Source organism: Oikopleura dioica, chromosome 2 (genome assembly GCF_907165135.1).
Source record: "Oikopleura dioica chromosome 2, OKI2018_I68_1.0, whole genome shotgun sequence".
Lineage (NCBI taxonomy): Eukaryota > Metazoa > Chordata > Appendicularia > Copelata > Oikopleuridae > Oikopleura > Oikopleura dioica.
The window spans coordinates 4,071,390-4,093,619 of record NC_137292.1 but is presented as its reverse complement, the minus strand read 5'-3'; the positions used below and the strand labels follow the sequence as shown (position 1 = coordinate 4,093,619).

General features: G+C 41.4%; 7 protein-coding genes, 1 long non-coding RNA gene and 1 other non-coding gene across 9 annotated transcripts; 6 read left to right on the top strand and 3 right to left on the bottom strand.

Moving 5' to 3' along the window:
• Positions 1-676: 676 nt before the first annotated feature.
• Positions 677-2,951, top strand: LOC145697289 (macrophage mannose receptor 1-like). The gene is made up of 3 exons (XM_081774474.1): positions 677-1,932; positions 1,996-2,409; positions 2,455-2,951. The coding sequence occupies exons 1-3, from the start codon at positions 733-735 to the stop codon at positions 2,830-2,832; spliced, it is 1,992 nt and encodes a 663-aa protein (XP_081630600.1). The 5' UTR covers positions 677-732; the 3' UTR covers positions 2,833-2,951.
• LOC145697290 (uncharacterized) lies at positions 2,865-4,119 on the bottom strand. Its single transcript, XM_081774475.1, has 3 exons — positions 4,060-4,119; positions 3,305-3,994; positions 2,865-3,258 (listed from the first exon to the last, which is right to left on the bottom strand). Exons 1-3 carry the CDS (start codon positions 4,087-4,089, stop codon positions 2,953-2,955), a joined length of 1,026 nt encoding a protein of 341 aa, XP_081630601.1. The 5' UTR covers positions 4,090-4,119; the 3' UTR covers positions 2,865-2,952.
• Positions 4,120-5,117: 998 nt separating this feature from the next.
• On the top strand, positions 5,118-7,468 carry LOC145697738 (arylacetamide deacetylase-like). The gene is made up of 4 exons (XM_081774951.1): positions 5,118-5,575; positions 5,678-5,939; positions 6,001-6,357; positions 7,216-7,468. Exons 1-4 carry the CDS (start codon positions 5,122-5,124, stop codon positions 7,466-7,468), a joined length of 1,326 nt encoding a protein of 441 aa, XP_081631077.1. The 5' UTR covers positions 5,118-5,121.
• Positions 7,469-8,856: 1,388 nt separating this feature from the next.
• Positions 8,857-11,237, top strand: LOC145698715 (uncharacterized). Its single transcript, XM_081775927.1, has 8 exons — positions 8,857-9,174; positions 9,220-9,287; positions 9,463-9,587; positions 9,628-9,739; positions 9,781-9,888; positions 9,935-9,988; positions 10,034-10,978; positions 11,024-11,237. Exons 1-7 carry the CDS (start codon positions 8,865-8,867, stop codon positions 10,673-10,675), a joined length of 1,419 nt encoding a protein of 472 aa, XP_081632053.1. The 5' UTR covers positions 8,857-8,864; the 3' UTR covers positions 10,676-10,978; positions 11,024-11,237.
• A 740-nt stretch (positions 11,238-11,977) lies between these two features.
• LOC145699291 (uncharacterized) lies at positions 11,978-12,551 on the top strand. The gene is made up of 3 exons (XR_014133994.1): positions 11,978-12,077; positions 12,127-12,328; positions 12,371-12,551. It is a non-coding gene; the product is annotated as an uncharacterized LOC145699291 (long non-coding RNA).
• Positions 12,552-13,100: 549 nt separating this feature from the next.
• Positions 13,101-14,408, top strand: LOC145699290 (uncharacterized). The gene is made up of 6 exons (XM_081776560.1): positions 13,101-13,280; positions 13,323-13,576; positions 13,620-13,728; positions 13,768-13,890; positions 13,952-14,140; positions 14,184-14,408. The coding sequence occupies exons 1-6, from the start codon at positions 13,278-13,280 to the stop codon at positions 14,391-14,393; spliced, it is 888 nt and encodes a 295-aa protein (XP_081632686.1). The 5' UTR covers positions 13,101-13,277; the 3' UTR covers positions 14,394-14,408.
• A 12-nt stretch (positions 14,409-14,420) lies between these two features.
• LOC145699288 (uncharacterized) lies at positions 14,421-15,407 on the bottom strand. The gene is made up of 5 exons (XM_081776559.1): positions 15,227-15,407; positions 14,895-15,026; positions 14,780-14,850; positions 14,563-14,736; positions 14,421-14,520 (listed from the first exon to the last, which is right to left on the bottom strand). The coding sequence occupies exons 1-5, from the start codon at positions 15,405-15,407 to the stop codon at positions 14,431-14,433; spliced, it is 648 nt and encodes a 215-aa protein (XP_081632685.1). The 3' UTR covers positions 14,421-14,430.
• Positions 15,408-17,490: 2,083 nt separating this feature from the next.
• TRNAL-AAG (transfer RNA leucine (anticodon AAG)) lies at positions 17,491-17,572 on the bottom strand. Its single transcript has one exon. It is a non-coding gene; the product is annotated as a tRNA-Leu (tRNA).
• Positions 17,573-18,993: 1,421 nt separating this feature from the next.
• LOC145697737 (uncharacterized) lies at positions 18,994-19,899 on the top strand. The gene is made up of 3 exons (XM_081774950.1): positions 18,994-19,150; positions 19,191-19,269; positions 19,794-19,899. Exons 1-3 carry the CDS (start codon positions 18,994-18,996, stop codon positions 19,897-19,899), a joined length of 342 nt encoding a protein of 113 aa, XP_081631076.1.
• Positions 19,900-22,230: the final 2,331 nt, after the last annotated feature.

The following is a 22,230-nucleotide window of genomic DNA, read 5'->3' as shown; positions in this document are numbered from 1 at the left end:
TTTATTTTTGTCCCTCTCAAAGATTTTCCTACTGGTCGAATTATGAAGACAAGAACTGTTGTATGCAAATTCCATGTTGTTCTCCAGCTTGCAGTCTTCCGTGATATTCTCTGGCATTTTCCTTTCCGAGTTCAAGTAAAGCCCGACCAGGTCAGAATCAAACGAAGGATCTTTGCTACTTGAACTGAAAGTGTCAGTATTGAGGGTCAATTTGGCATGAGTTCTGCTGCACTGGAGGTCAAAGTAACCGGCTTGAACTTCGATGGAAAAAAGAATCAACAATTTCAAGAGCATGATTTTTTCTCTTCTAAGATGCAAGCTCGTGAGTTTTTAGATTTAACGCATGTAGAGACGAATTTATAGGTGGTTATTATGTTGTCAGGATGCATGACGATTCATGCTCGTATTTAACTATTTCCGCAAGGTAATAAAAAAAGAAAAACATCAATAAGTCCGCAGTCTTCAAAAATCTTATTGAGCGAACTCTCCTTCCAAGTAAAGACTTCGGGGGTAAGAAGTACTTCCCATTATCGGACGAAATTGCGATAAAAGTTTGATAACGGGGCTTCTTACCCGGTCTAAGTTCCATGTAACAACATTGTTAAGAGCTTTATCTCTACTCCCCACCCTATAAAAGGACATTGAGGAGGGCATAGTATCATCCTCTCTAGTGCATCACAAATAAGATATTTTATATATCGATATTTGTAAGCCAGTCAATACCGGTAGAAAATGAAAATTTCATCTTTTTTGACGATTCTTGAAAGCTCAGGCCGGGCCGATTTCCTCGACTTTTTCAGAGAAAGCGACGTTTTTGCCTACCAGGTCGGTGAATCTTTTGATAAGCAGGGTCTTGGCAGAAGATTTCAGCAAAAGTACGACCAAGTGAAAAAGATCTTGGGATTCTACCAAAGTGGTGGTAGTTGCAATTCCGGAATTACAAGCCCAACTTTCGAACCAGTCACTTTCGACATTGCTTTCAACGAAAAGGCCAGCCCATCATCGAACATTGAAGCTCTTGTCGCTCGTCTTGAGCTATGGATTCAGTCCTACGCATGTGTTGACGATTCTAGCGCTGAAGCATACGAAGCAATTCAAAAAGCCCTGGATGAAATGTCAACCATCGCCCGGAAGAACATGAACCGTGACCAAGAAATTTCTTTTCATGTCTCTGATGAAAAGATGACTTACGATCAAGCACGGGCCTACTGCTTCTTGAAAGACATGTGGCTAGCTAACTATGAGAGCGGCATTGCAAAGAGCATGATGATCAACAACGTTGACTACTCATGGCTATACTTCCCGAATAAAACGGTGTGCTATGTGCAACAGTCGCTCGCTGGACATACTGCGTGGAGTGTTCAACAGGAAGACTGTAATCACAAACACCATGCAATCTGCCAAGCTGGCCAAATCGCAACAAAGTCGTGCCTCTCCTTCGAAACTTCTCCTTATACAACATCAAAGCAAAAGGACGCTCAGAACTATTGTCTGTCAATTGGTGGCAATCTCCCCTTTTTCAATGACAAAAAAGAGCTTCAACTTTGGCAAGATCGACCCGGAGCGACGCGAGAGTGGCTAGGAATCGTTCGAAACGACACGTTTGAAAGTGGCTGGGCGACCGTAACTGGTGAGCCGGCAACCATTTTCTCATGGTACAAGAACCAGCCGAGCACGCCTAGCCAAAAATGTGCAACTACAATGTATGGCTTTCCAGATAAGTGGAACGATGTCGAGTGCACTTGGGCTGACGAGATGTTTCGCTGTCGAATTGACTCAACTGTTAACGTCTGGGAAGACTGTCCGGAAATATGGCCTACAACCACCACGACAACGACCACGTCTACCACGACTACCACGACAACAACGACAACCACGACAACCACGACAACCACGACAACCACTACAACAACGACAACTTTGGCATCGCCAGTATGTCGAATTAGTTTAGCTTTTTATTTGAAATTTAGCTGTTGACATTAACAAAAAATTTAGAAAAAATGTGTCCAATTCCTCGACATGGGAACTGACAAGGTCTCTTACGACACGGCCATTGACGGTTGTCGAGCTATTGATGGAGACGTCTCATTCTTTCTGAGTGACAAGGAGCTCGAGTTCTACTACGAACATAAGAAAGATCGCAATGAATGGTTAGGAATCAACCGCAGCGATGACAACAAGTGGCTGACCCTCACGGGTATTGAAAGCCCAGTTTACGATTGGGATGAAAACGAGCCCAATGATTTGCACTCCGACGAAAATTGCGTGCACAGCCGCCCAGCCTCAAACCCGTTACACAAATGGAATGACAGATCGTGTGCTCCTGATCAAATGTTTGCCTATTCTTGCAGAGTGGAAAGAACCATTCTTGGGTCAGAGCAGTGCGACGATTCTGAGCTTGAATCACCGGTAAATTTTATCACCATCGATTTTTTCTTTTAACATTTGAATAAGCTAAAAACCTGTTTGGAGTTCCGAAACATGGGTACTGCCGAAGTCGATTTCGTCACCGCTGAGGCTACATGTGTTGCCGAGGGAGGCCACGTTTCCTTTTTCATGACCGAAGAAGAGCTTGAAGCTTACCACGCTGTCAAAAATGGTCGACGTGAGTGGCTTGGAATCGAACGTAAAAACGGAAACCAATGGTTTACCATGACCGGCGTTGAAAGCACCGTTTACAACTGGAACTCTGGCGAGCCCAACGACGCCCATAGCAATGAAAATTGCATTGAGAGCTACGGATGGGAGAAATGGAATGACGTCAGCTGCGATCTTCAGAGGATCTTTTCCTGTCGAATCGAATTTACTGTTCCAAATGATCAAGAATGCTGAAATTTTCATCTGATTTCCTCTCTCTCTTTTTATCCTTCTTTTCCATATTTTATTGTCAAAATAAGAGCAATGTCCTCGGATAAGAAAGCTCTTGTTTTCAAATAATCAAGCTCAACAGAATCAACAATCATTTTTGACATCGAAGAAGTTTCGATTTTTTCTCGCTGCTTTGATGATCTTCCTCGAGTAATCCTTGTCGCCAGAGCAGGCGAAATTTCTCGCCCAGCTGTTCAGAGCAGAGTTGATTTGACCATTGAGCTTGCACATGTTGTCTTTCGAGAAGACGTTGACATCTTCAGCATCTTCAGCAGCGCCTTCGTGGCAGGATTCGCCAGTCCAGGAGTTTTTCGCCCAGGTCAAGACTTTATTCATTCGGAAAATAAATCGGTCACCAGCTCTGGTTCCAGTCACGGAGTCGTAAAGTCTCTAGAAAAGATTATTTAAATACGATAGTTAACGATTGAATTTTTACCTGAATGTGTCCTTCGATGGTGTTGATTCTCTTCAAGGATTGATCTCTGACGTTGTCTCTCTTGACGCATTCGTATCCTCCTTCGACATCCAAGTTATTCGAGCACATCTTGTTGTCCGGGCAAGTATGATGAGCACAGGGTGCTGGTCGAGGAGCTGGGGCTTCATCGTTGCAGCTCAGTGCCAAATTGTATCCTGTCCAGCTGTAGTTATCTTCAAACTCGCCGTGCTCACCGATACAAGTTGCGTCGTGCTGCCAGTTGCCAACAGCGAAGTAGCCCCAGTTGCCGACAAAGTCGGTGTAGAACCAGCCGTGGTAGGGTTCCCAGCGGAGCTCACGGGTGATGAAGTCGATTCCATTTGGATAGTATTCTCGGCAGAAATATCGGTCTTTGTCCCTGTAAGTGTCGAGAGCATAGCAAGTTGCTCCGCTCCAGTTGACCTTGATTTCCGCGCAGCAGCCGCTCTCAGTAGTCGGCTGGTTGCAAATCGCGAGTCGGCCGTCTTCATCTTCTCCTTCGGGGCAATCAGCAACGCCGTCGCAGAAGTTGGCTTCGGTGATAGCTTTGAGCTCGCCGTTGATGTCTTTCGTCAAACAGTAGGGAGTGTAGGGTTCTTCCGCGAATTTTTGCGGCTCGTCTTCGAGAGAAATGAACCAGGGAGTCGGATCAGCGGATTTTTCCGCCAAAGCCTGAAATTTTGTTCAAAAAATATTCCAAAAATTTCGTTGCAAAAAATAATAAAAAAAGTATTTACCGGAGTCGCAGCGAGAGCAAAAAGTTTCATTTTTATTTTCTCTATCTTTTTCTATCAAAAAGATCTGATGGTTTTCCTTCGACCCGAAAGTTTATAAAGAACTGATAGCGCGACCTTGGCGCCGCAGAGCAAGTGCACCTCACGCTATCGCATGTCTACATTGAGTTCTAATTCTAAGGTGTAACTCTGGGATCCGCCATTTTAAAACGTTTAGAGATAACAAGATAAGTGTACCGTGCGAGCTGACATCGGGATGACAAAAATTCCCGCAGATGATCGAGCTTTTTTTCAAAGTTCAGAATTTTTCATAACATTTTTTCGCGAATTTGTCCGTATGTTATCCAGGAGAAGCAACGACATACATGGTCTTATGAAAATTTACATGAGACTTATGCCGCATAAGTTATGCGGCAAAAGTAATCCCAGAAATAATCGTCAACGCTGCAGGCTTACAGAGACTTTTAAATTAAAAGCATTATGCTATTTCATGCTATGATAAAAACGCGAGGTTAATCTTTTGCTATTTAGACATGAAATAAATGAGAAATATCATTTCCGACCGTCTAAAATACTTTTATTGATTGTAAATAAGATTGTGTTGTTGCACATCTGATGTTTGTTATTAGCAAAGAATAGCTCTTCGTTATCCTTTTCAATTATCATCATTTTTTAATTTGGAAAATCAAGCATTGATGAAATTCTCGAAAATTGAGAGTTTTTTCAATAAAAAAAGGAGTTGAAGTTAACAGAACTAAAATTTCTACTGAATTAGACCGCTTTGAGTTTCAAGCGCATTCTTCTTATTTTTTCTGTTTTCCATCAAAAGCGCGCCGCCAACCAATCGTGGGCGGAGGACTTTTCAACTAACGCGGAGGACCTCAACGCTTGCTCTCAATTTTTCCCAATTTTTTCGAAGATTTTCCGACATTTGCAGAAAAAAATAAGAGAAACGAAAATTGATAGGAAGAAGTGATATTTTTCACTGCTTATCATGCGATTTCCCCTTATTAATATATTACAGTGCACTACGCGTTCTTCTGATCACAATCTTTGAACTGTAGAATGAAAAGGGAATCTGTCAGTCTCGCTATCGGACTCTCGGGAGGGTGGCTCGCCAATTCGCCAATTCTCGGGATTTTCCAGGGCCTGATCTTCTACTTCTTCTACGAGCCCGGTCTCGTCCCTCCCAACGCCGATGGTTCCACGATGATGTACTTTGCCCTGCTAGCCCGAGTCCGCGGAAAAGCCATCATTCAATTTCTGATGAAACTCGGCTTTGGACCAAAATCAGAACTCGCTCGCCGTCGATTAGCAACAGCCAAACACACCAAATTACGCGAAAAATGTGACGAAGAAATAATTGAGCTGGAAAACTTCAAGATCTTCGTTTACAGGCCGGAGAATCTGGAGAACAAAGGAGCCGTCGTTTATTTTCATGGTGGTGGATTTGCACTTGGACAAGTCCGATTCTACAGAAGCTTTGTGAGTTCTATTGCTGTTGCGAATTCTGTTACCGGTGAGTAAGGTTAGGGTTAGGGCTCAAAACAAGCATAAAATCGAAATATCGAGGACCCCGCTTACCTTAGCTCTTCGACCTTAGTCTTATTCCTATTTTCAGTGATCTGCCCTGAATATCGAAAAGCTCCAGAACATCCCTACCCGACGCCCGTTGAAGATTGCTACGAAGCAGCTTTGTATATTTTTGAAAATGCGGCGAAACTTTCAATTGACCCGGAGAATATCGTTTTCACCGGCGACTCCGCTGGCGGATACATGTCGGTTGAAGTTTGGTACAGAATGCTGATCAGGAACTCGAAGTTTAAGGCAAGTGGGATTCATTTGATGTATCCTGCGGTTGGTGGACCTCTTGATACTCCAAGGTAAAGGAAACAATCGTGGGAAAACGGCTTTTCGATTTCTTTATCTCATTTCTACTTTCAGTCAGCTGCGGAATCGTCGTTACCCGCCCTTAACTTTCGACGCAATGGCCCACTTTCTCCTCTGGTTCATCGGCGAAGAAGTCACTCCTTGGAAGATCAAAATGATATCGAAGAATGAGTGCTTCGATTTTACCCAATTTACGGAAGAACAAAACTCGTACTCTGATCCGTCCAACTTTCTCGATCAAGAAGAGCTTCAAGGCTGGAAGAAGAGGGAATCAAGCTGTGACGGTTCTGAATTGAGGGGGGAGAAGAGAGAATTGAGGGAAAAGTGGTCGAAGTTGATGGTAGATCCGCTTTTTACGCCGCTCATCATTCCTGACAGGAAGGTTTTTATTGATCATTTTTCGCATATACAGTTGGTATCCATCTTAAGAGGCCTTTTGAGATGACAAGGGCTGAGAGAAAGTCCTCTTAAGTTAGAACATTTCGAGTCAATTTAGGAATACATATTTTAAAATTCTTTTCTCACTAATGTCGAAGCTAAGCAGCATTACTGAAGTCAAAATTTGGACATTTGATGGAAAAATTGATCATGATTATTGTTTCCAGAACAAGGCGCGCACTTATGTTTTTAACTTTAACTTGTTCATTCCTCGAAAAATATTTTGCTGGAAACATGTCCGAAAAGAGAATTCGCATGACGATGGCCGAGAAAAAAAAGTATGCAGAGATTTTGGTGAAAGGTGCAAACAAAAGAAATGCTAAAAAGGCTGTAAATGAGCTCTATCGAAAAGAGCATGGACAAGATATTCCGAAATGTACATTTACAAACCTTTATAACAAAAGGTTTACGATCCTGTCATCGAAAACGAAGCACAAATACCAACTCACGCAGAAGAAATCTGCATCAATGCAAAAGCTCGAAGAAAAAATCAAGCAACTATACCCGAAACGCCAATATAAAATGAGACTTCGTGGAGTCGCGAGATGGTTACGAAAAATGATCGATGAAAACTTCCCCGATGACAAAGAGATACAGGATCTATGTATTTTGCAAAGCCATCGTCTTCAAAATGGCCAGAAAAGCAGTCAAAGATTTCGAGTTTCTTTATTTCCCGAAATTTAATAAAAATCATCAAGAAAGTCCTCTTAAGTTGGAACTTTTTAGGATGACAAAATTAGCCAAATTGACGCAAAAGTCCTCTTAAGTTAGGGCCTCTTAAGATGGGTAACCACTGTAAATACGTTTCTCTTGATAAAAAATCTCTAAAAGCGCTTTGAAATCATTCCCGAAATGCAAAATTTCCGTTTGCGATTGCGATGTGCTCAAAAACGACGGACAAATGTTCCACTCTCGTCTTCTGCGGAACGGTAGAAAAAGCGATCTTTTCGTGATGGACGGTTCGATTCATTCTGTCGTCGTGTTTTCACACTACTTCGGTTTCTCGCCGAAAGGGCAGTTTCCAAAGATCGACGAATACGTCGAAAAATACCATGATGATTTGAGAGAGCTTCTGAACAACTAGCAGGACGAGGTGTATAATTTTGTCTTACTGTAAAATCAATAAAACCCAAAAGCTTCTGTCTGTAAAACTGAATTATTCAATTCTATTATACTTTTCTTATCAATTGTACTTATAACTATTCTTCAATTCCAAGTCCTTTCATTTCCACCTCCTAGAACTCATGCATCGTATTCGGATCTCAAAACGCTTCTCAACAATCGGTTCGAACCCGCTCATCCCTTCCAAATTCCGTGTCCAGGATCCGAAGCTCCTGACAGAAGCCTCCGTCAAAAATCGTCAATTAACTCCTTCCGAAGAAGCAAGAGTTCATGGATTACAGCGAATCGCCATGGACGTCGCAGGGTATTCAAAAGCTCCGACAACGGCGAAACGAGCTTTTTGGTCGTTTTGGCTCGCTAGTTCCGTCGTTTTTGTCAGCATTTTATACAACGTCGTTGAAAACTACCTCAAAGAACTCGAACTCTTCAAAATCGGCGAATCAGCGGCAAAAGAATTCATTCAAATCATCATCGAGAAAAACTACGATTATGAACAACTAAAGCCGATCTTTCTTGAAAGAAGCAAAGAAAATATCATGACTTTCGCTCTAGGAAAGGTTATTTTAATTGAGTCAAAGAAAGATGAGGAGCTGAAGTTCAAAATTATCGCTGCCAGAAATTTTCTTCACTTCGTCGTCAATGAGTTTAAAACTGAAGATGTAAAGATGGGGACTAGCTTATCAGGAAAAGATCGAAATCGTATCGGATAAAACCGATTCTGGAGGCCATAACTCGCTTCAGAATACGATTAATTGGTAGAGATTGATGTAAGAAACCTCGAAAAATGAAACCTTAGCTTCTGTAGGGATCGCACTGTTTGGAACGATATTGAAATAATTATAATTGAATCAGAAGGAACCTTGTCGCAAAACTTTACTAAATTCTGATCTCAAGAAAGCCTACACAAAAGGAGCCTTCGCGATGGAGAATTTCGTTGAATACCTGGAACGTTTCCCGCTTTTCTCTCTCTACACACTTCACTTGCTCAAAGACATCCCCCTGGGCAGCTCGATAAATCAACGAAAGCTCTTTATTTTCCTTCTCTCTCGCCGAGCGGAAGTCCCTATCGAAGTCCGCCAAGAATTAGTCCTCATTCTCAGGAATTTCCCTGGCTTACAGGAGTTTATCTACGACGAAGGGATGCAAGCAGATGAAGCATATAAAATTGCTCTTTTATCTGAAACGGATAATTATCAAAAAAGAAATACTGAAACTGTTCGCGACTTTTTAAAAGAACTGAATTCTTAATACATTTAATGAAAATCTATTCTTCTTTATACAATCACATGAAACCTGAGTTATGGTTCCGAAAGAGCAAAGATTTAAGTAAACCTAAATCGAATCCTTTCAGATTGAAAATGCCGCGAAAGAATGACAACAGTTCCATGGCAGCGTACCTTAGCGGCAACGCTCCCCCAGCTCACCCTGCTCAGCAAAAGATCATCTTCACTCCTGGCCACCATCGAGGACGAAACGGAGCTCCACGGGCGCCGAAGATGCCGGAGAAACCAGTCGCCCCCTTTGTCAGATATTCTCAGAAACACTGGGACACGGTGAAAACGAACAATCCGGACATGAAGATGTGGGAGATCTCCAAGTTCATCGCGAAGATGTGGCGCGATGCGGCGGAAGAGGAACGCGAGACTTTTATTCAAGGATATGATGCGGGTCTGTTGTATTTCTTTGAATTTCGAATTGACTGTTTTATTTCAGAAAAGAAGCAGTATCATGAGCTTGTTAAGCGATACTACAGCTCGCCACAGTATCAGAACTATCTTCAGGTAATTCAGCTTTTTCTTGAGCGCGGAGCGAAGCAACCTTTGTCGAAAAATATTCATCTTTGGCAAAACAGGACTCGGGTTAATTCACAGGTTCCAGAACCTACTGGAGTTTGACTCTCAGGCCTTTGAAGTGCCAAATGATTTCCTTTTGAGCGGGAATAAGAGTCATTTTTAGCAAAAACAACGCTGGGATTCGGCAGAAGTCCGAGACGACGACGAAATGACCTTTTCCATGGAGCCTATCGACGATGTCGCTACAGATGACAACAGCTGCAGCAATCGAGCAGTTCATGCCATGAGGTACTTCCTTCTTTCTGTCCCTTCCTTACCAGAATTTCAGATATCACCGGAATACGTACCACATGCTGGAGATTTTGTCCGACAACAATGTCAACAATCACATGAAAATCATGCGCGCGGACCAGATTCAAGCCTTGGACTACCACAGAAACGTAAACCACTCATGAAAGACCCTTTAAGAATATCATTCTAGAGCCTGACGAACAGCATCGCGCAGAAAAAAGACGACATCGATTCAGCAAAACAGGAACACGAAGCAAAGAAGCGACGATGGGAGCAGAACTCCGAAGATCTTGAAAATGTAAACGGCTGTTTTCTCGTCAAATAATGACTGTAATTATTTCTAGGAGTGGAAAAGACTCGCAGAAATGACTCCACAAGAATACTTCAAAGAATACACGGTAGGTTTCCGCTACTTTGAATGAAAGGGTGAGCCGTTTTTTCAGAAAAAGCAAGAAGACCTCAAAAAACAGCGAGAAAAAGAGGAAGAAAAACGCCGCCAAGAGGAAGAAGAAAAAGCTCGTCTCAAGAAACTTGAAGCTGAGAGACAAGCCAAACTGGCCGCTGAAGAAGCTGCGAAGAATCCACCTCAGCAACAAGCAGCAGCAGAAGAGAAAGAAATCAAGACGGAAAATAACGGCGTCTCGGAATCGAACGAAGCAGAATTGGAGCAGATGGAGACGAACATTCCCGCTCCAACTAAACGTCAAGCTCTCGATGTTCCAAAAACAGAGCCTGTCAGTACCGAAGATGCTTCAGCTCCTGTTGCTCCAGTTTCCGCTGCTCCTGTAGCGCAAAATCCTCTTGCCGCGATGAATCAGCTCGTTGGAAACGTTGATAAACCAGTAGCAGCTGAAGTGCCAACTCTAGCTTCAGAACCTGCCAAAATGGAAGCTCAATCACAAGCAGTCAAGGCTGAACCAGTTTCCCAGGAAGAAGCAACCCCAACTCCCAAGGCTCCAGAAGAAACTGCCGCTCCAGCCGCAGCTTCTAGCGATGCGGTGAAAACCGAAGAAGCATCATCTTCAGAAGCTATGGAAACGGACCAACCTCCTGTCGAAACAAATGAGAAGCCTTCAGAAAGCTAGAAAGTTACAACAAGACATCTTCTTTTTGTGCAAGTTTACATGTACATTTTCCAAGTTTTTCCTTATTTTCTTTCACGACTTACTACTGCCTTTCTACTAGATCAACTCTATGTTCAATTTTTCTCATGGTCCTGTTCGATCTAGAATGAGCCAGGCCGGAGGAATGAGCCCCTGCACTCAGTCAATCATGATGGGCGGCATCATGGGCTGCGGAGTTGGTGGCGCCGCTGGAACTGTTCTTGGCTTTGCTGGGGGACTCTTTGGTGGGCAGCGACGAATGGCTCTCGTAAAGAATACCAGCCGGTAAGAGGACTTTAATCCTGGAGCCCTAAGCTCATCCTTTTTTAGACAAGCAATGACAATGGGCGCTTCATTCGCGATGATCATGTCCGTCGCCCAGGGCCTCCGAGGATGCCTCAATAGTTAAATTCATCCCCTCAACGACTTGAACTGTAGAAATTCTTGACTCAATCTGCCTGATTATACAGAACATACAAATTATGTGTTGCAAAGTTCTATCAATTGAAAATTACTTATTTCAAAATAAATTATTTATTGGATATACCTTCAATTTGATCTAATGCCGTTTCATAACTCATCTGATCAACTCAGTACGCATGTTTCATTCCAGTTTAACCAGTTGTAAATAAACAGTTCCTCTGTTTAGTCAGTCGTTCAGAAGCAAATAATCAGACTCTTCTTACTCGAATTTATTCCCATTTCAGCTCATTTAAGAGATCATGGTAAGGTCAGTTTTTACTATTTTTCTTTTACGGGCCCTTAGAAACTTTCAACCGTAATCCTGACAAGCGTAGCAGCGAGCTCTTTTCTCGCTGAAAGTCAAGAAGCAAATGCATTTTTGAGCAGAACTCGACGAGCCTGGGGGTTTATGGAAGAACTCAAAGACGGTAATTGGGAGCGAGAGTGCATTGAGGAGGACTGTAACGCAAATGAGGCGTATGAGGTTGTTGACGATGAGGAACAAGGCGATAGATTGTTCGATTTGCTAAATGACTGTAAAGAAAAACACAATACGAGGGAGAGTCAAAGTAACTGTGTTGAAAATGGGATGCCAGCTGTAACTAGGAATGAAAAGCAGGACAAAGTTTCTGCAGAAAGCAGCTTGCAAACCCCAGTGAACTGTGGTCCCGATTATTTCAGACCTGGTGCAGAATGGCCTCTTCAAAATATGCTTGTCGGAGCTCAAAGTGGTAAAACAGTCAGGAAGCGTGTTGAAAGTGTTTTAACAAGTTAACTTGTATAAGAAGGTTACTTTACTCAATCATATTTGTCCTTAACCACAATAAAGACTCTGTCAAAATAACTATGGGAAAGATCACTACTTCGCTACACTATTCAACACGGACACTAACTTGCCTGTCTACTCCGCCATCAAGATAAGGTGAACCCCCTATTTTCCCATTTCCGGCTCTTTATTATCGTAAAAATAGCCGAACGAAGAATGGAAAATCCTACCCCAGACCTGACAAATTCATACCTGCCAACAGCGGTCCCAAGCCAAGACCTAAGTCAGTTTGGCTTAAGATGTGCAAGGGTCTTTGCGGAACTAACACTCCTCCATCTGACACCTCTTTTTATTGCAATCTTGACGAAGTTAAGAGTCCTAATGAGTGTGATTGATGGCAACCACAGGTGCATCTTTATTACTTGTTATTATTTATGATACCAACTCAGGACGAAGACTACAAGGGGAACACTCAAGACTTAAGCATCGACCGGGGCCATCTGATGCCAAATGCCCTGCTTAACCAAGTGAAAGATGCAGCCAACTCTACCTTCACCCTCACCAATGTCAGCCCACAATTCGGCGATTTCAACAAGGGGGCTTGGAATCAGCTCGAATGCATGGTCAGGGAATTCATGGAACGAGAAATAGAAGATGAATATGTTTGGATCATTGTTGGAACTTATGGATTGTACGGGTCAATGAACTATAGGCCTGCATCAACAAAGAATATAATCGATATTCCAGAGTTTTACTGGCATGCATTTTGTTACACAGGGACTGGTCAAAAGTCCTCTTACAAAAGTTAACTGTAATTTTAACGGACCGACTTATCTTTAACCATAATTAACGGGCCCGAAAACAACAACTATTCGTGGGTTTACGAGCAAAAAAATGAGATTGGCCAAAAACAATCCTCAGGTAGACCTTTTCTGAAATCCGTTGGAAAATTTCATTTCAATTTTAGCTGACAACTTCATGTCCGTCGAATCCTTCTCCAAAACATATTATGATGGAGCGACCATTTTCGACAGCGTTTGTCAGAAGCCCTCTCGAGGCTATGGCAACTGGAATAAGGTCATCAATGCCTGGGATGCCTCTAGAAAGGAGTACAATTGCTAGAAGCGAGCAGAACTACACTGCAATAAATATAACTCAACAGACTGACAATATCTTTCAATTTCGTTCCAAAATCGATCTGAAAGATTCTCAAGAATGGTCACATGAAGATAACAGGATCAACAGTCAAATTGTCAATAAGATGTTCTACTGAACTATCACTCAGACAAAACAAATAATCAGACCTTGGTCCTCATACGGATCATTGAGTTCAGAACCTAACTAGAGATCAGAACTATGGTAGGCTCTTTTCTTTCATACTTTTTCTTGATCGATTCGTAGAAAATTTCGACGACAATTCTCGCTGGAGTTTCAGCAAGTCCATTTCTCGCTGACAGTCAAGAAGCAAATGCATTTTTGAGCAGAACTCGACGAGCATGGCAGTTTTTTGAAGAGACCAAAGATGGAAACTGGGAACGAGAATGCATCGAAGAGGACTGTAATGCGAATGAGGCGTACGAGGTTGTTGATGAGGAAATTCGAGGCCAGAGATTGTATGATTTGGTCGTCGATTGCAAGAAAAAATATCCAGCAACGTAAGAACAAAAAGTATTTTTTTAACCAATTTTGATTAATTAGGGCAAATCAGAGAAAATGTGTTGAAAATGGGCTACAGCCTTCCTGGGGCGAGTGGGGTGAATGGTCGGCTTGTTCTGCTACTTGCATCAATCCTGTTACTGGATCCATGGTAGGTCTTCGGCAAAATGATTGAAAGTAATGTTTTCAGCCTTTCAGAGAAAAACGTCGAAACTGCCAACCTGGAGTAGAGTCTCTCACCTGCGAGGTCGACGAAATGGCTCGTGGAGCATCTTCAGTTTCCACTAGTGGCGATAAAGGACAACTCGTACAGGCAGAGCTTCAAAATTTCCCGTTTACTATCTGCTCTATTGCTAGTTGAAAGCTCTTGCTAGTCAAAATCCGAGCCTTGCCAAGCTGAAGAATGCAATCCGCTGAAATCTGACTTGGATATTCGCATCAGCAATGGAGATACAATCGTCGCTAGAATGAGCTGGTTCCCGCTTAATGGCATCGCTGCAAATGGAGAGCTGAAGATTTACTGGCGAATCAACAGTGAAGTCTTTGCCAACTACATTGGCCAGGTAAGCTTTCCTTTTCTCCGGAAAAATGTATTCGTTGTTCAAGTCCAGGCAGCTTTCCTACTATGACTCCGCTCCAGCATCTCTCCGAAGCCGATCAAAAATCACCATCGATGAAAATGGACGCTGGGCGGAACTGAGAATCAAGCAAATGACCCCTGAAGACGAGGGAATGATGATTTCGACAGAAATTCACTACCAAGGTTATTTCGATGAACAAGCAGTTGTTGTTCCCTCTTCTCGACCTGATTACTAAATAAACAAATTCTAACTTTATTATTTTTGTTCATGTTTTATTTCTCGCGGGCTTGATGCAGTTGTAAATTTGCGATGCTCAAAGGAAGGCTATCGGAGTTGAAAGTTTTGCTGGGAGGTGTTATTGTCTAAAAATCGTTTTTTGGCCGATAACTTGCTAGAATCGCTACCTTGATCGCTGTTTCTTCTGAACTTTCGCTGCCACTCAGTCTAGTGGGAATCGTGATTGAGCTCAAAGACTTTCGCTTTTCCGTCAAAATTGACCAAACTGATGATCTTCTTATGCGCTGCGCTCTTTTATGACAACACATTCGGATATTTTGCCAGATTTCGCTCATGTTACGCTAAATGCAATTTTGAAAGGGTTTATTTTCAGAAGATCCTTACCTTGAAACGAGGACTTCTAATTGTATAAATCAAGCAGTTATGAAACGAATTTCCAAAAAGGCAAAAGGCAGCTAGAGAAATTCTGACAGTACTGCTAAATGGATGAGGTAGTTACCGAAAAGGTCGAAGAATTCGCGAGCAGCAGATAGGCGAGGGTTGAAGTGGAGGCTATGAGGATTTGTTGATTCTGGGTCGAGGTAGAACCAGAGATTGACCAGGCCCATTGGAAGAAGTGAAAGAGTAAAGGCTTATAAATAGTTTTTATCATTTATGGAAGGAATCGTGTTTCAAAAAGAATCTGTTAAAATCAAATTTGAGTCCTAATACACGGCAGTCCTAATGACGCAACTACAGACGAGTCTTTAAAATAACAATCGAGTTAACCTTCTGCGCATTTGTTATAAACTTTTCTCATCAAAAGGTCTATTATGGTTTTAAAAAACTTACCCGCAGTCATTGAAAGAAATGTCTTCGCGATTCTGATCTCAAACGTTTGCTTCTGATGCTTTTTCGGCACGTGACCAAAGGCAGATGGTCTTCGGCTCTCTCTTGGAGCAGTTTTGCAGAATCTTCCATCGCAACAAAACAGTGTCCTTGTATAAAAATTTTGATAAAGTCCCGTATTCATGGCGACTTCATCTTTTAATTTCTTTCCTGAAAAACGCGCAGCAATCATCGCCAATAATTTCCCAAATCGTAGCAGAATTGACAATCCAAACCACCACCAGTGGCGTAGCAATGATCGCAGCATAGAAAATCTCCGTCCAAACATAAGTATACGGAAAATTCTCATCAGCTCCAGGAATGACTCCGACGACCATCTGTGTCGGACCCAGTACGTAGCGCATTCCACCTTTGAGCCAGGGAGTGATAGCAAGGAAGAGAGCGAGAATCCAAACCATACTGATTGAAACGATCGTCAAGACTTTGACGCCTGTTTCGGAATTTTTGTATTTCATCGGGAATCGGACGGCCAAATATCGATCAAAACTAGTAGATTTTTATGATAAAAATAGGGGTTCTCGGTTTTACACCCTCTTTGTCTTACCTTGAAAACGTCAGTGTCAGAATAGAGATGCAAAGCGAAAAAATATTGAAAAAACCGAGAACATCGAGCGTCGTTTGATTGAAATAATCCGCTGATTTCGGAACTTGTCCATATTCTCGCCAGGGAAGTTTGACATTGAACATTACATGAAATCTCAACCCGATTAAACAAGGGAGGACAATGAGGCCAATCATCAAATCTGCTATTGCCAGGCTCATTTTGTAGACGCCGTAGGAGTTGTGATAGAAGTTGTCGCGGGAAAGGACGAGGATGACGAGGACGTTTGCGATGGTGATGAGGGTTGCGAGGATGGCGAAAATGACGAGATACGAGACTTGAAGGTTGAGGCAGGAAGAAGGAAGGATGGAAGAAAGGGTCCAGTAGGAAGAGTCGTACTGACGCGCTTTTTTTAAGGTTGTGCAAGTTATTTCTCCCATTTTTTCAATGTAATGCCCAGAACACCATATATATTTGGAATCAGCAAGAAAAATCTAGAAACTTGACCTTTTTTGTTTCTTAAAAATCACTTCCGGTTACGATTCTAGAGCCGGAAGTTGTTGAGATTTCTAGGAAATTCATGCGTGTGACATACCAAATTAAAGCTTAGAACATTTCTAGTTATTTGGAAAAGGAATTTAACCGAACCGCGGCCAAACTAACCGGTAAAAAATGAAGAAAATTTCAATAATTTATGCCTCCTTTCATGATTTTACCGGTCGATCTGACCGGGGTTGAGACTTTTTTTTCGACTGAATTGATTATGAAATGACTCAGAATTTTCTGGGCTTTAATTTAATAGGTCTCATTTTATCTTAACTGCTAAATTTCGTCAACTTCCGGCTCTAGAATCGCAACCGGAAGTGATTTTCGAAAAACTAAAAAGGTCAAGTTTCTAGATTTTTCCTACTGATTCCAAATATATATGGTGTTCTGGGCATTTCATTGAAAAAGTGAGAGAAATAACTTGCACAACCTTAAAAAAAGCGCGTCACTGCGACCGGGAGAGTCCGAACGCGCTAAAAGTCTGTAAAGAACGATAGAGTGTTCTAGTAATAAATATTCAAATTTGAATTGATTCTACTTCGGTTTAGATAATATATCCTAATACAACTAATTAAATAGATTCAATATCAATCGAAATAAAAATTACTTATAAAACTTTAATTTCTACAAATTATGGTTTTTTCTTTAATTTTTGAACACGAATCCTCTTATTAAAAATCTATTTTTGATGATTTTTTAGACAAAAATATCTTTTGCAAACAAGAAGTAAAAAATTCAAAGAACATAAGTTCTACCTTGGTGGGCAGGCAGGATAAATAAAGTGAAACCATTCATCATAGTTCCTCGTTCCATCGAAAGATTTCAAATAGGGACAAGCTGCTTCATCTTTTCTCGTAAACTTCGCTTGATTATCCGTAAGATTAGCATACAAAGCTGGATTGTTCAAAACTGGCAGATCGCTAACTTCATCCCCGCAGATTTCATGAAATTGATTCGGATTGCAAAGCCGCGCGTAGCTCCCGCGATAGAACTCAGTGTACCCGTAGCGCTCTTCTTCGCAAAAACTCTCGAAGCTCTCGCATTGGCAGCATGCAAGCTCGTAAAGGTAGATTGAGAGGCTGTGGAGATAAGGGCTAAGGGATGGAATGGACAAAAGGTTTGACTGAAGTGGGATTCGAACCCACGCCCCCGAAGAGATTGGAGCCTTAATCCAACGCCTTAGACCGCTCGGCCATCCAGTCCTGGTAGGTCGACTTTAGGGACTCAACCAGTACTGAAGAGGGGGAAAATTTGTTGAAATCAACAAGGAGAATCGTCATTTTTAATACCCATACTGTCATTTTCGACTCGAATTCCGATCAAAACTGTTCCTGAAAGTCGAGAAGCGCGGCTTTTTCCCTAGTTTTATTAGAAGCCGCAAGCGGTTCCTCGATTTTTAGCACAAATTTAACAGTAAAAAGAATTTTTTCATTCCTTCCTGAAAGTAAGGGAACACGCTTCTGTGCAATTCGTATTACAATTCTCCATAAAAACTTCTTCGCTTTCTTATTTATCTTTTTCAAATTTTCTCTTTCCAAAATTTTTGTATGTCACGTGGGCGCCAGTCTGGCCAGATGACCCTAAGAGACCAAAAAGCGGCCGAAAACAGGAAGTGTGAATAAATTCCCTGGAGTGTATTTTCTGCTGAAAAAGTAAAACGATTTCTCTGTCGTCGGATCAGAAAAACGTGTAGCGGAGATCAGGGCCTGTCGTAAAATATCTCAGAGCAGAGAGCACGAAGATAAGAATAACGACAATCTCGTATATTTTTGACGCGTTTAACTTACAATAAAATTTACAACTTTCAAATCTCACCTACTAGTAATAAAGGAGCAAAAATATAGATATTAATAATATCATATTATTCAAATTATAACATTTCATAGGAAACCAAATCTATCAGGGCTCTTTTCTCCTTTGAATCTTTGGGAACCTCTCAACTTGAAGGAGTCATAAACCATTCCAATGAAATTCAATGATAGTTTTATTCTTTTCATCACGCAAAATTCGACAAGAAAAATTTATAGTCCTTTAATCTAAGAGCTTTTATTAATAAAAAGGAGCGAAAATTGTTCAAAACATTTTAGAAAATGAGAATTTTCGTTTTCTTTTTTCTTGGACAATTTGAATCGAAGCCTCAAGACCATCTTAGAGAGGAGTTTTGTCAGTAAGTGATTACTTTTTTAAGCATTTATTATATTGGTATGTTAAAGAGATCGGGAATTGTATGATGAGTGTGTAACATCATGTCGGCTTAACTACCTTGGGTGTCTTGCAAGTTGTGATAGCGCAAGCTGTAACAGCTTCTGCCTTTCCACCTTTTCAAGTAAGGCAAATTTCTTTATCCAATCGACTTTAAATAAAAGATTGCGAGGCATACTGTCCCTGTGGTCAAAATTGTCTTGTTGGATGCAAAGGCTGCGAAAATGAGATTTGCTCGCGATGCGATAACGCTGAGGAAGATAACGAAGAGTACAAAACTTGTCGGGATAATGCCATATTGGATCATGTAATTTCTCGGAGGCAAAAATAAATATTCTTTAATTATAAGAATGAATGTATGAAAGGATGCCCACCATTCATTTCATGCTATGAAGATTGCCAAAATATTGAGATTGCTCAAATGCGAGAATGCCCTTGCGTAAGTTCAACTTCTTCATCAACAACTTCGTCAACCTCCGCAATAACGACTTCAACTACACCTCCTTACGTCACTTACACGACATGGTTTAATGGGTCTACTGAAGGATGCGTTAATTTTTGCGAGAATATTAAAGCAGGTAAATACCTCTTTATAAATTTTTATGAAAGTTAAATAAGGTGACTGTACTGGTGGCATAAATTATGGCAGGACTTGTCCAGGGTGGCCTCAGGATTGCTTTACTTGTGGCGAAGATTGGTAAATGACAAAATTTAGCGCTAGGCGTTTCTTTATTTTAAGGGGGGCGTCGAGAAATTTTTCAGGGATGATCGTAATTTCGCTTGTTCACATAGTCTTTATATCATAAACAGTGTATGAAACTTATATCTTTAGAATTTTCAGAATATCCCGAATTTTTTGACCCTAAAAAAATTCATAAAAATGAGATTAAGGGGTTAAAATTAAGAAAAATGTAAAAAGATGGCTATTTTCGGTGCATTTTCGCGAAAATGCCCCTACTTTCAGGGGATTTTCGACCGATTTTTTCCGGCAAATTTTTTTTCTAGTTTTCGCCAACAGTATCCTCAGATTTTCCCAATCTTATCCGGTTTTCCCGCATTTTTGGTCACGGAAATCCCGATTCTCGTCGAACCCCCCCCCCTTACTTATATAAACAGTAAAAAATATTCTTTTTATAAACAGATTAAATACTGTAAATACTATATTACTAATTGATATACTTTATATTTACAAATTACTCTTTACAAATAACTTTATTTTAGCTACTTCAATGAGAGTATTGGACCAAGAAATTGCATGGAATTTTTGGCAGACAATCCTGATTCTTACAACAGAACAGTATGCGACAATCTCAGTTGTTGGGATTGAACAGTTCAATTACTTACTTGATAATAAATAATTCAAGCTGAAATTGTCTTTCCTTCAAAATACAATTACCAATTCGCATCGAAGCCGAAATCCGGAAGCGCAGGTGATATCAATTTCTTATTGTTTGCACCGGAATGGATAACGTAATCGCGTCACGCTCGGAAATGCTCTATTGACCTCAAATTTTCGGACATTTCAGATATCGGCGCTGACATTTTGAGGGAAAATATTTTCTCCCGCCCAAGCCAGAAGTATTTGATCTGCAAATTTTAGCTCATAATCGGTGAATGAATTTATGGCCGTGATCTTTTTTGGGTCGGGCAAATTGGCTTCTTGAATTAGACGATTTTAACCCTTTTGCGCGATTCTGCCAACTTTTTGGCAATCTTTTTTCAGGGTTTATTGAATGGCCTTACTGTAGGAAGAAACAGTCAGAAGCCCCTTTTGAATAATGAATTATTTACAAAACAAGAGTCAGCGAAAACGAGCAAAGTCGAACTTGCGAATATTCTGAGTGGGAAATTGGCGTTTATATTCGTCGCAAATCTCCGCACAGGTCGCATAATCCGTTTTTGGTGATCGCCGTGTGCACACACTGTTCATCGAGTCAACGGGATAAACTCGTTAGATACACCCACCGAATGCCGAATTATGCTTTTGAAAAAAGGAGAAAGGAATCTTTAAAAGCATAATTCGCCAAAGCTCGCGAAACTCTGAGAATTCTATAAATATAACTCAGCGTCATTCGACTTCCGCTTTGTTCCGCCAACAGCATTACATGTGTCCAATACGTTAAATATGGCTCGGAACATAATTATAACGTGGCACTTTTTTAAATGTATATTTAATTACTTACCAACTACTTTTTTCTGCATAATCATCGGAAAATAATCGATTGTTTCTTTTTCTCCTGTTTTCTAGAGCAAGTTCTGAATATAACTTCTAAGGCAAATCCCGCTCAAACAAGTCCCAGAGGTTAACGACTCCCCCGGTCGGGAAGGCCCCTTCCCTTATCACCAATAATCGCAGCGGGTGATGAGCAGTCGAATTGTCCGAGATCCGATTCGCCGGAAACGACTAAGCTCGTTAGCTCGATTTAGCTCGCTTCCGATCTTTCACTAGAAAGAAGAGGATCTCTGAAGCGATAACCTACTAAACGGTATCCAACGCGGATTTCTTATCACTCCCAAAAAGACATTTCCGCGGGTAGAAATGTCGGCTCGAGAATCGGGCTAATTGCCCTGAAGGTTCTTCAATAATTTGAACGAAATCCTCGTCAAAATGGCTCTTTTCTCCTTTTTTCGATGTTTACAGTAAGTGCTACTGTAACTCATCCTTGTAGATAGCGATCAAGTTGCTCCAAATCGCCATAAACAGCAAAAAAAAAATAGCAGCAAACAGAGAAAAAATCACATCTCAAAAAACCAGCTGGACAAGAGCTTCCGTGACCCGGATTGCATTTTTTAGTAAACAATACTTTCGCAAAACACAATCTCTACTTTGCATAAGTCGCTCCTCGAGAAATTCACACATTAGCCAACTGGGCTCGCTCGACCGCGAAGTTCCCTCTTTTTTTCGAAGCACCTGTTTTTGCTCGAGAAATTTTAAGTGGCTCTTGCAAATTAAGAACAATAAGATGGAGATGTTGAAAAAAGGGGTCTTGCTAATCATGTCCAAAAATCCTGAGTAGAAACCTGAGTCAGGGTTCTGAAAAGGCTTTGATAGAAAGTTGAGGCTTTTTTCCGGACCCTGACTAAGGTTTCTACACTGGTTTCGGAGCTGACTGTCTTTTCCACATGATTTTTCAACAATATTGATGCTCAATTTCATTCCCAAAGAAGGAGAATTATTGACCCTTGAAATCAAAACCGTTTTCGCGTTAGATAATCCGCCCCCGATATTTATCAAAACTTATTCTTCCAAAATCGCCCTCTCAAAATATCGCCCGCTCTTGAAAAACAACAAGGGCACCGAAAATATGGGGTTTATGGGAAAATGCGTTCACGCGGACGCAAATTTTTCGCTGCAGGAAAGGAAGGCAAAATTGCTTTCTTCTCTGAAGGACCACAATCAAACGGATTGCGCGGGAACGGCTTTGAAGATTTTTGAGTCACGGGGTGGGGGAGGGTGTTTGATGAAATTTTTCAGCTCCTGCTGGGCAAAGCCCTTATCGATCTTTTTGAAAACTTTTTGCCCAAAAAGCCGGATACCCTCGGTTCGCCGGGATATCCTCGGTTCGCCAGGATTTGGGCCAAAAAGTCCCGGCGAACCGAGGATGGTGAAAATTGTTCTAGAAAATTTCGCGAAATAGGTCTAGAACGAGCCTGTTAT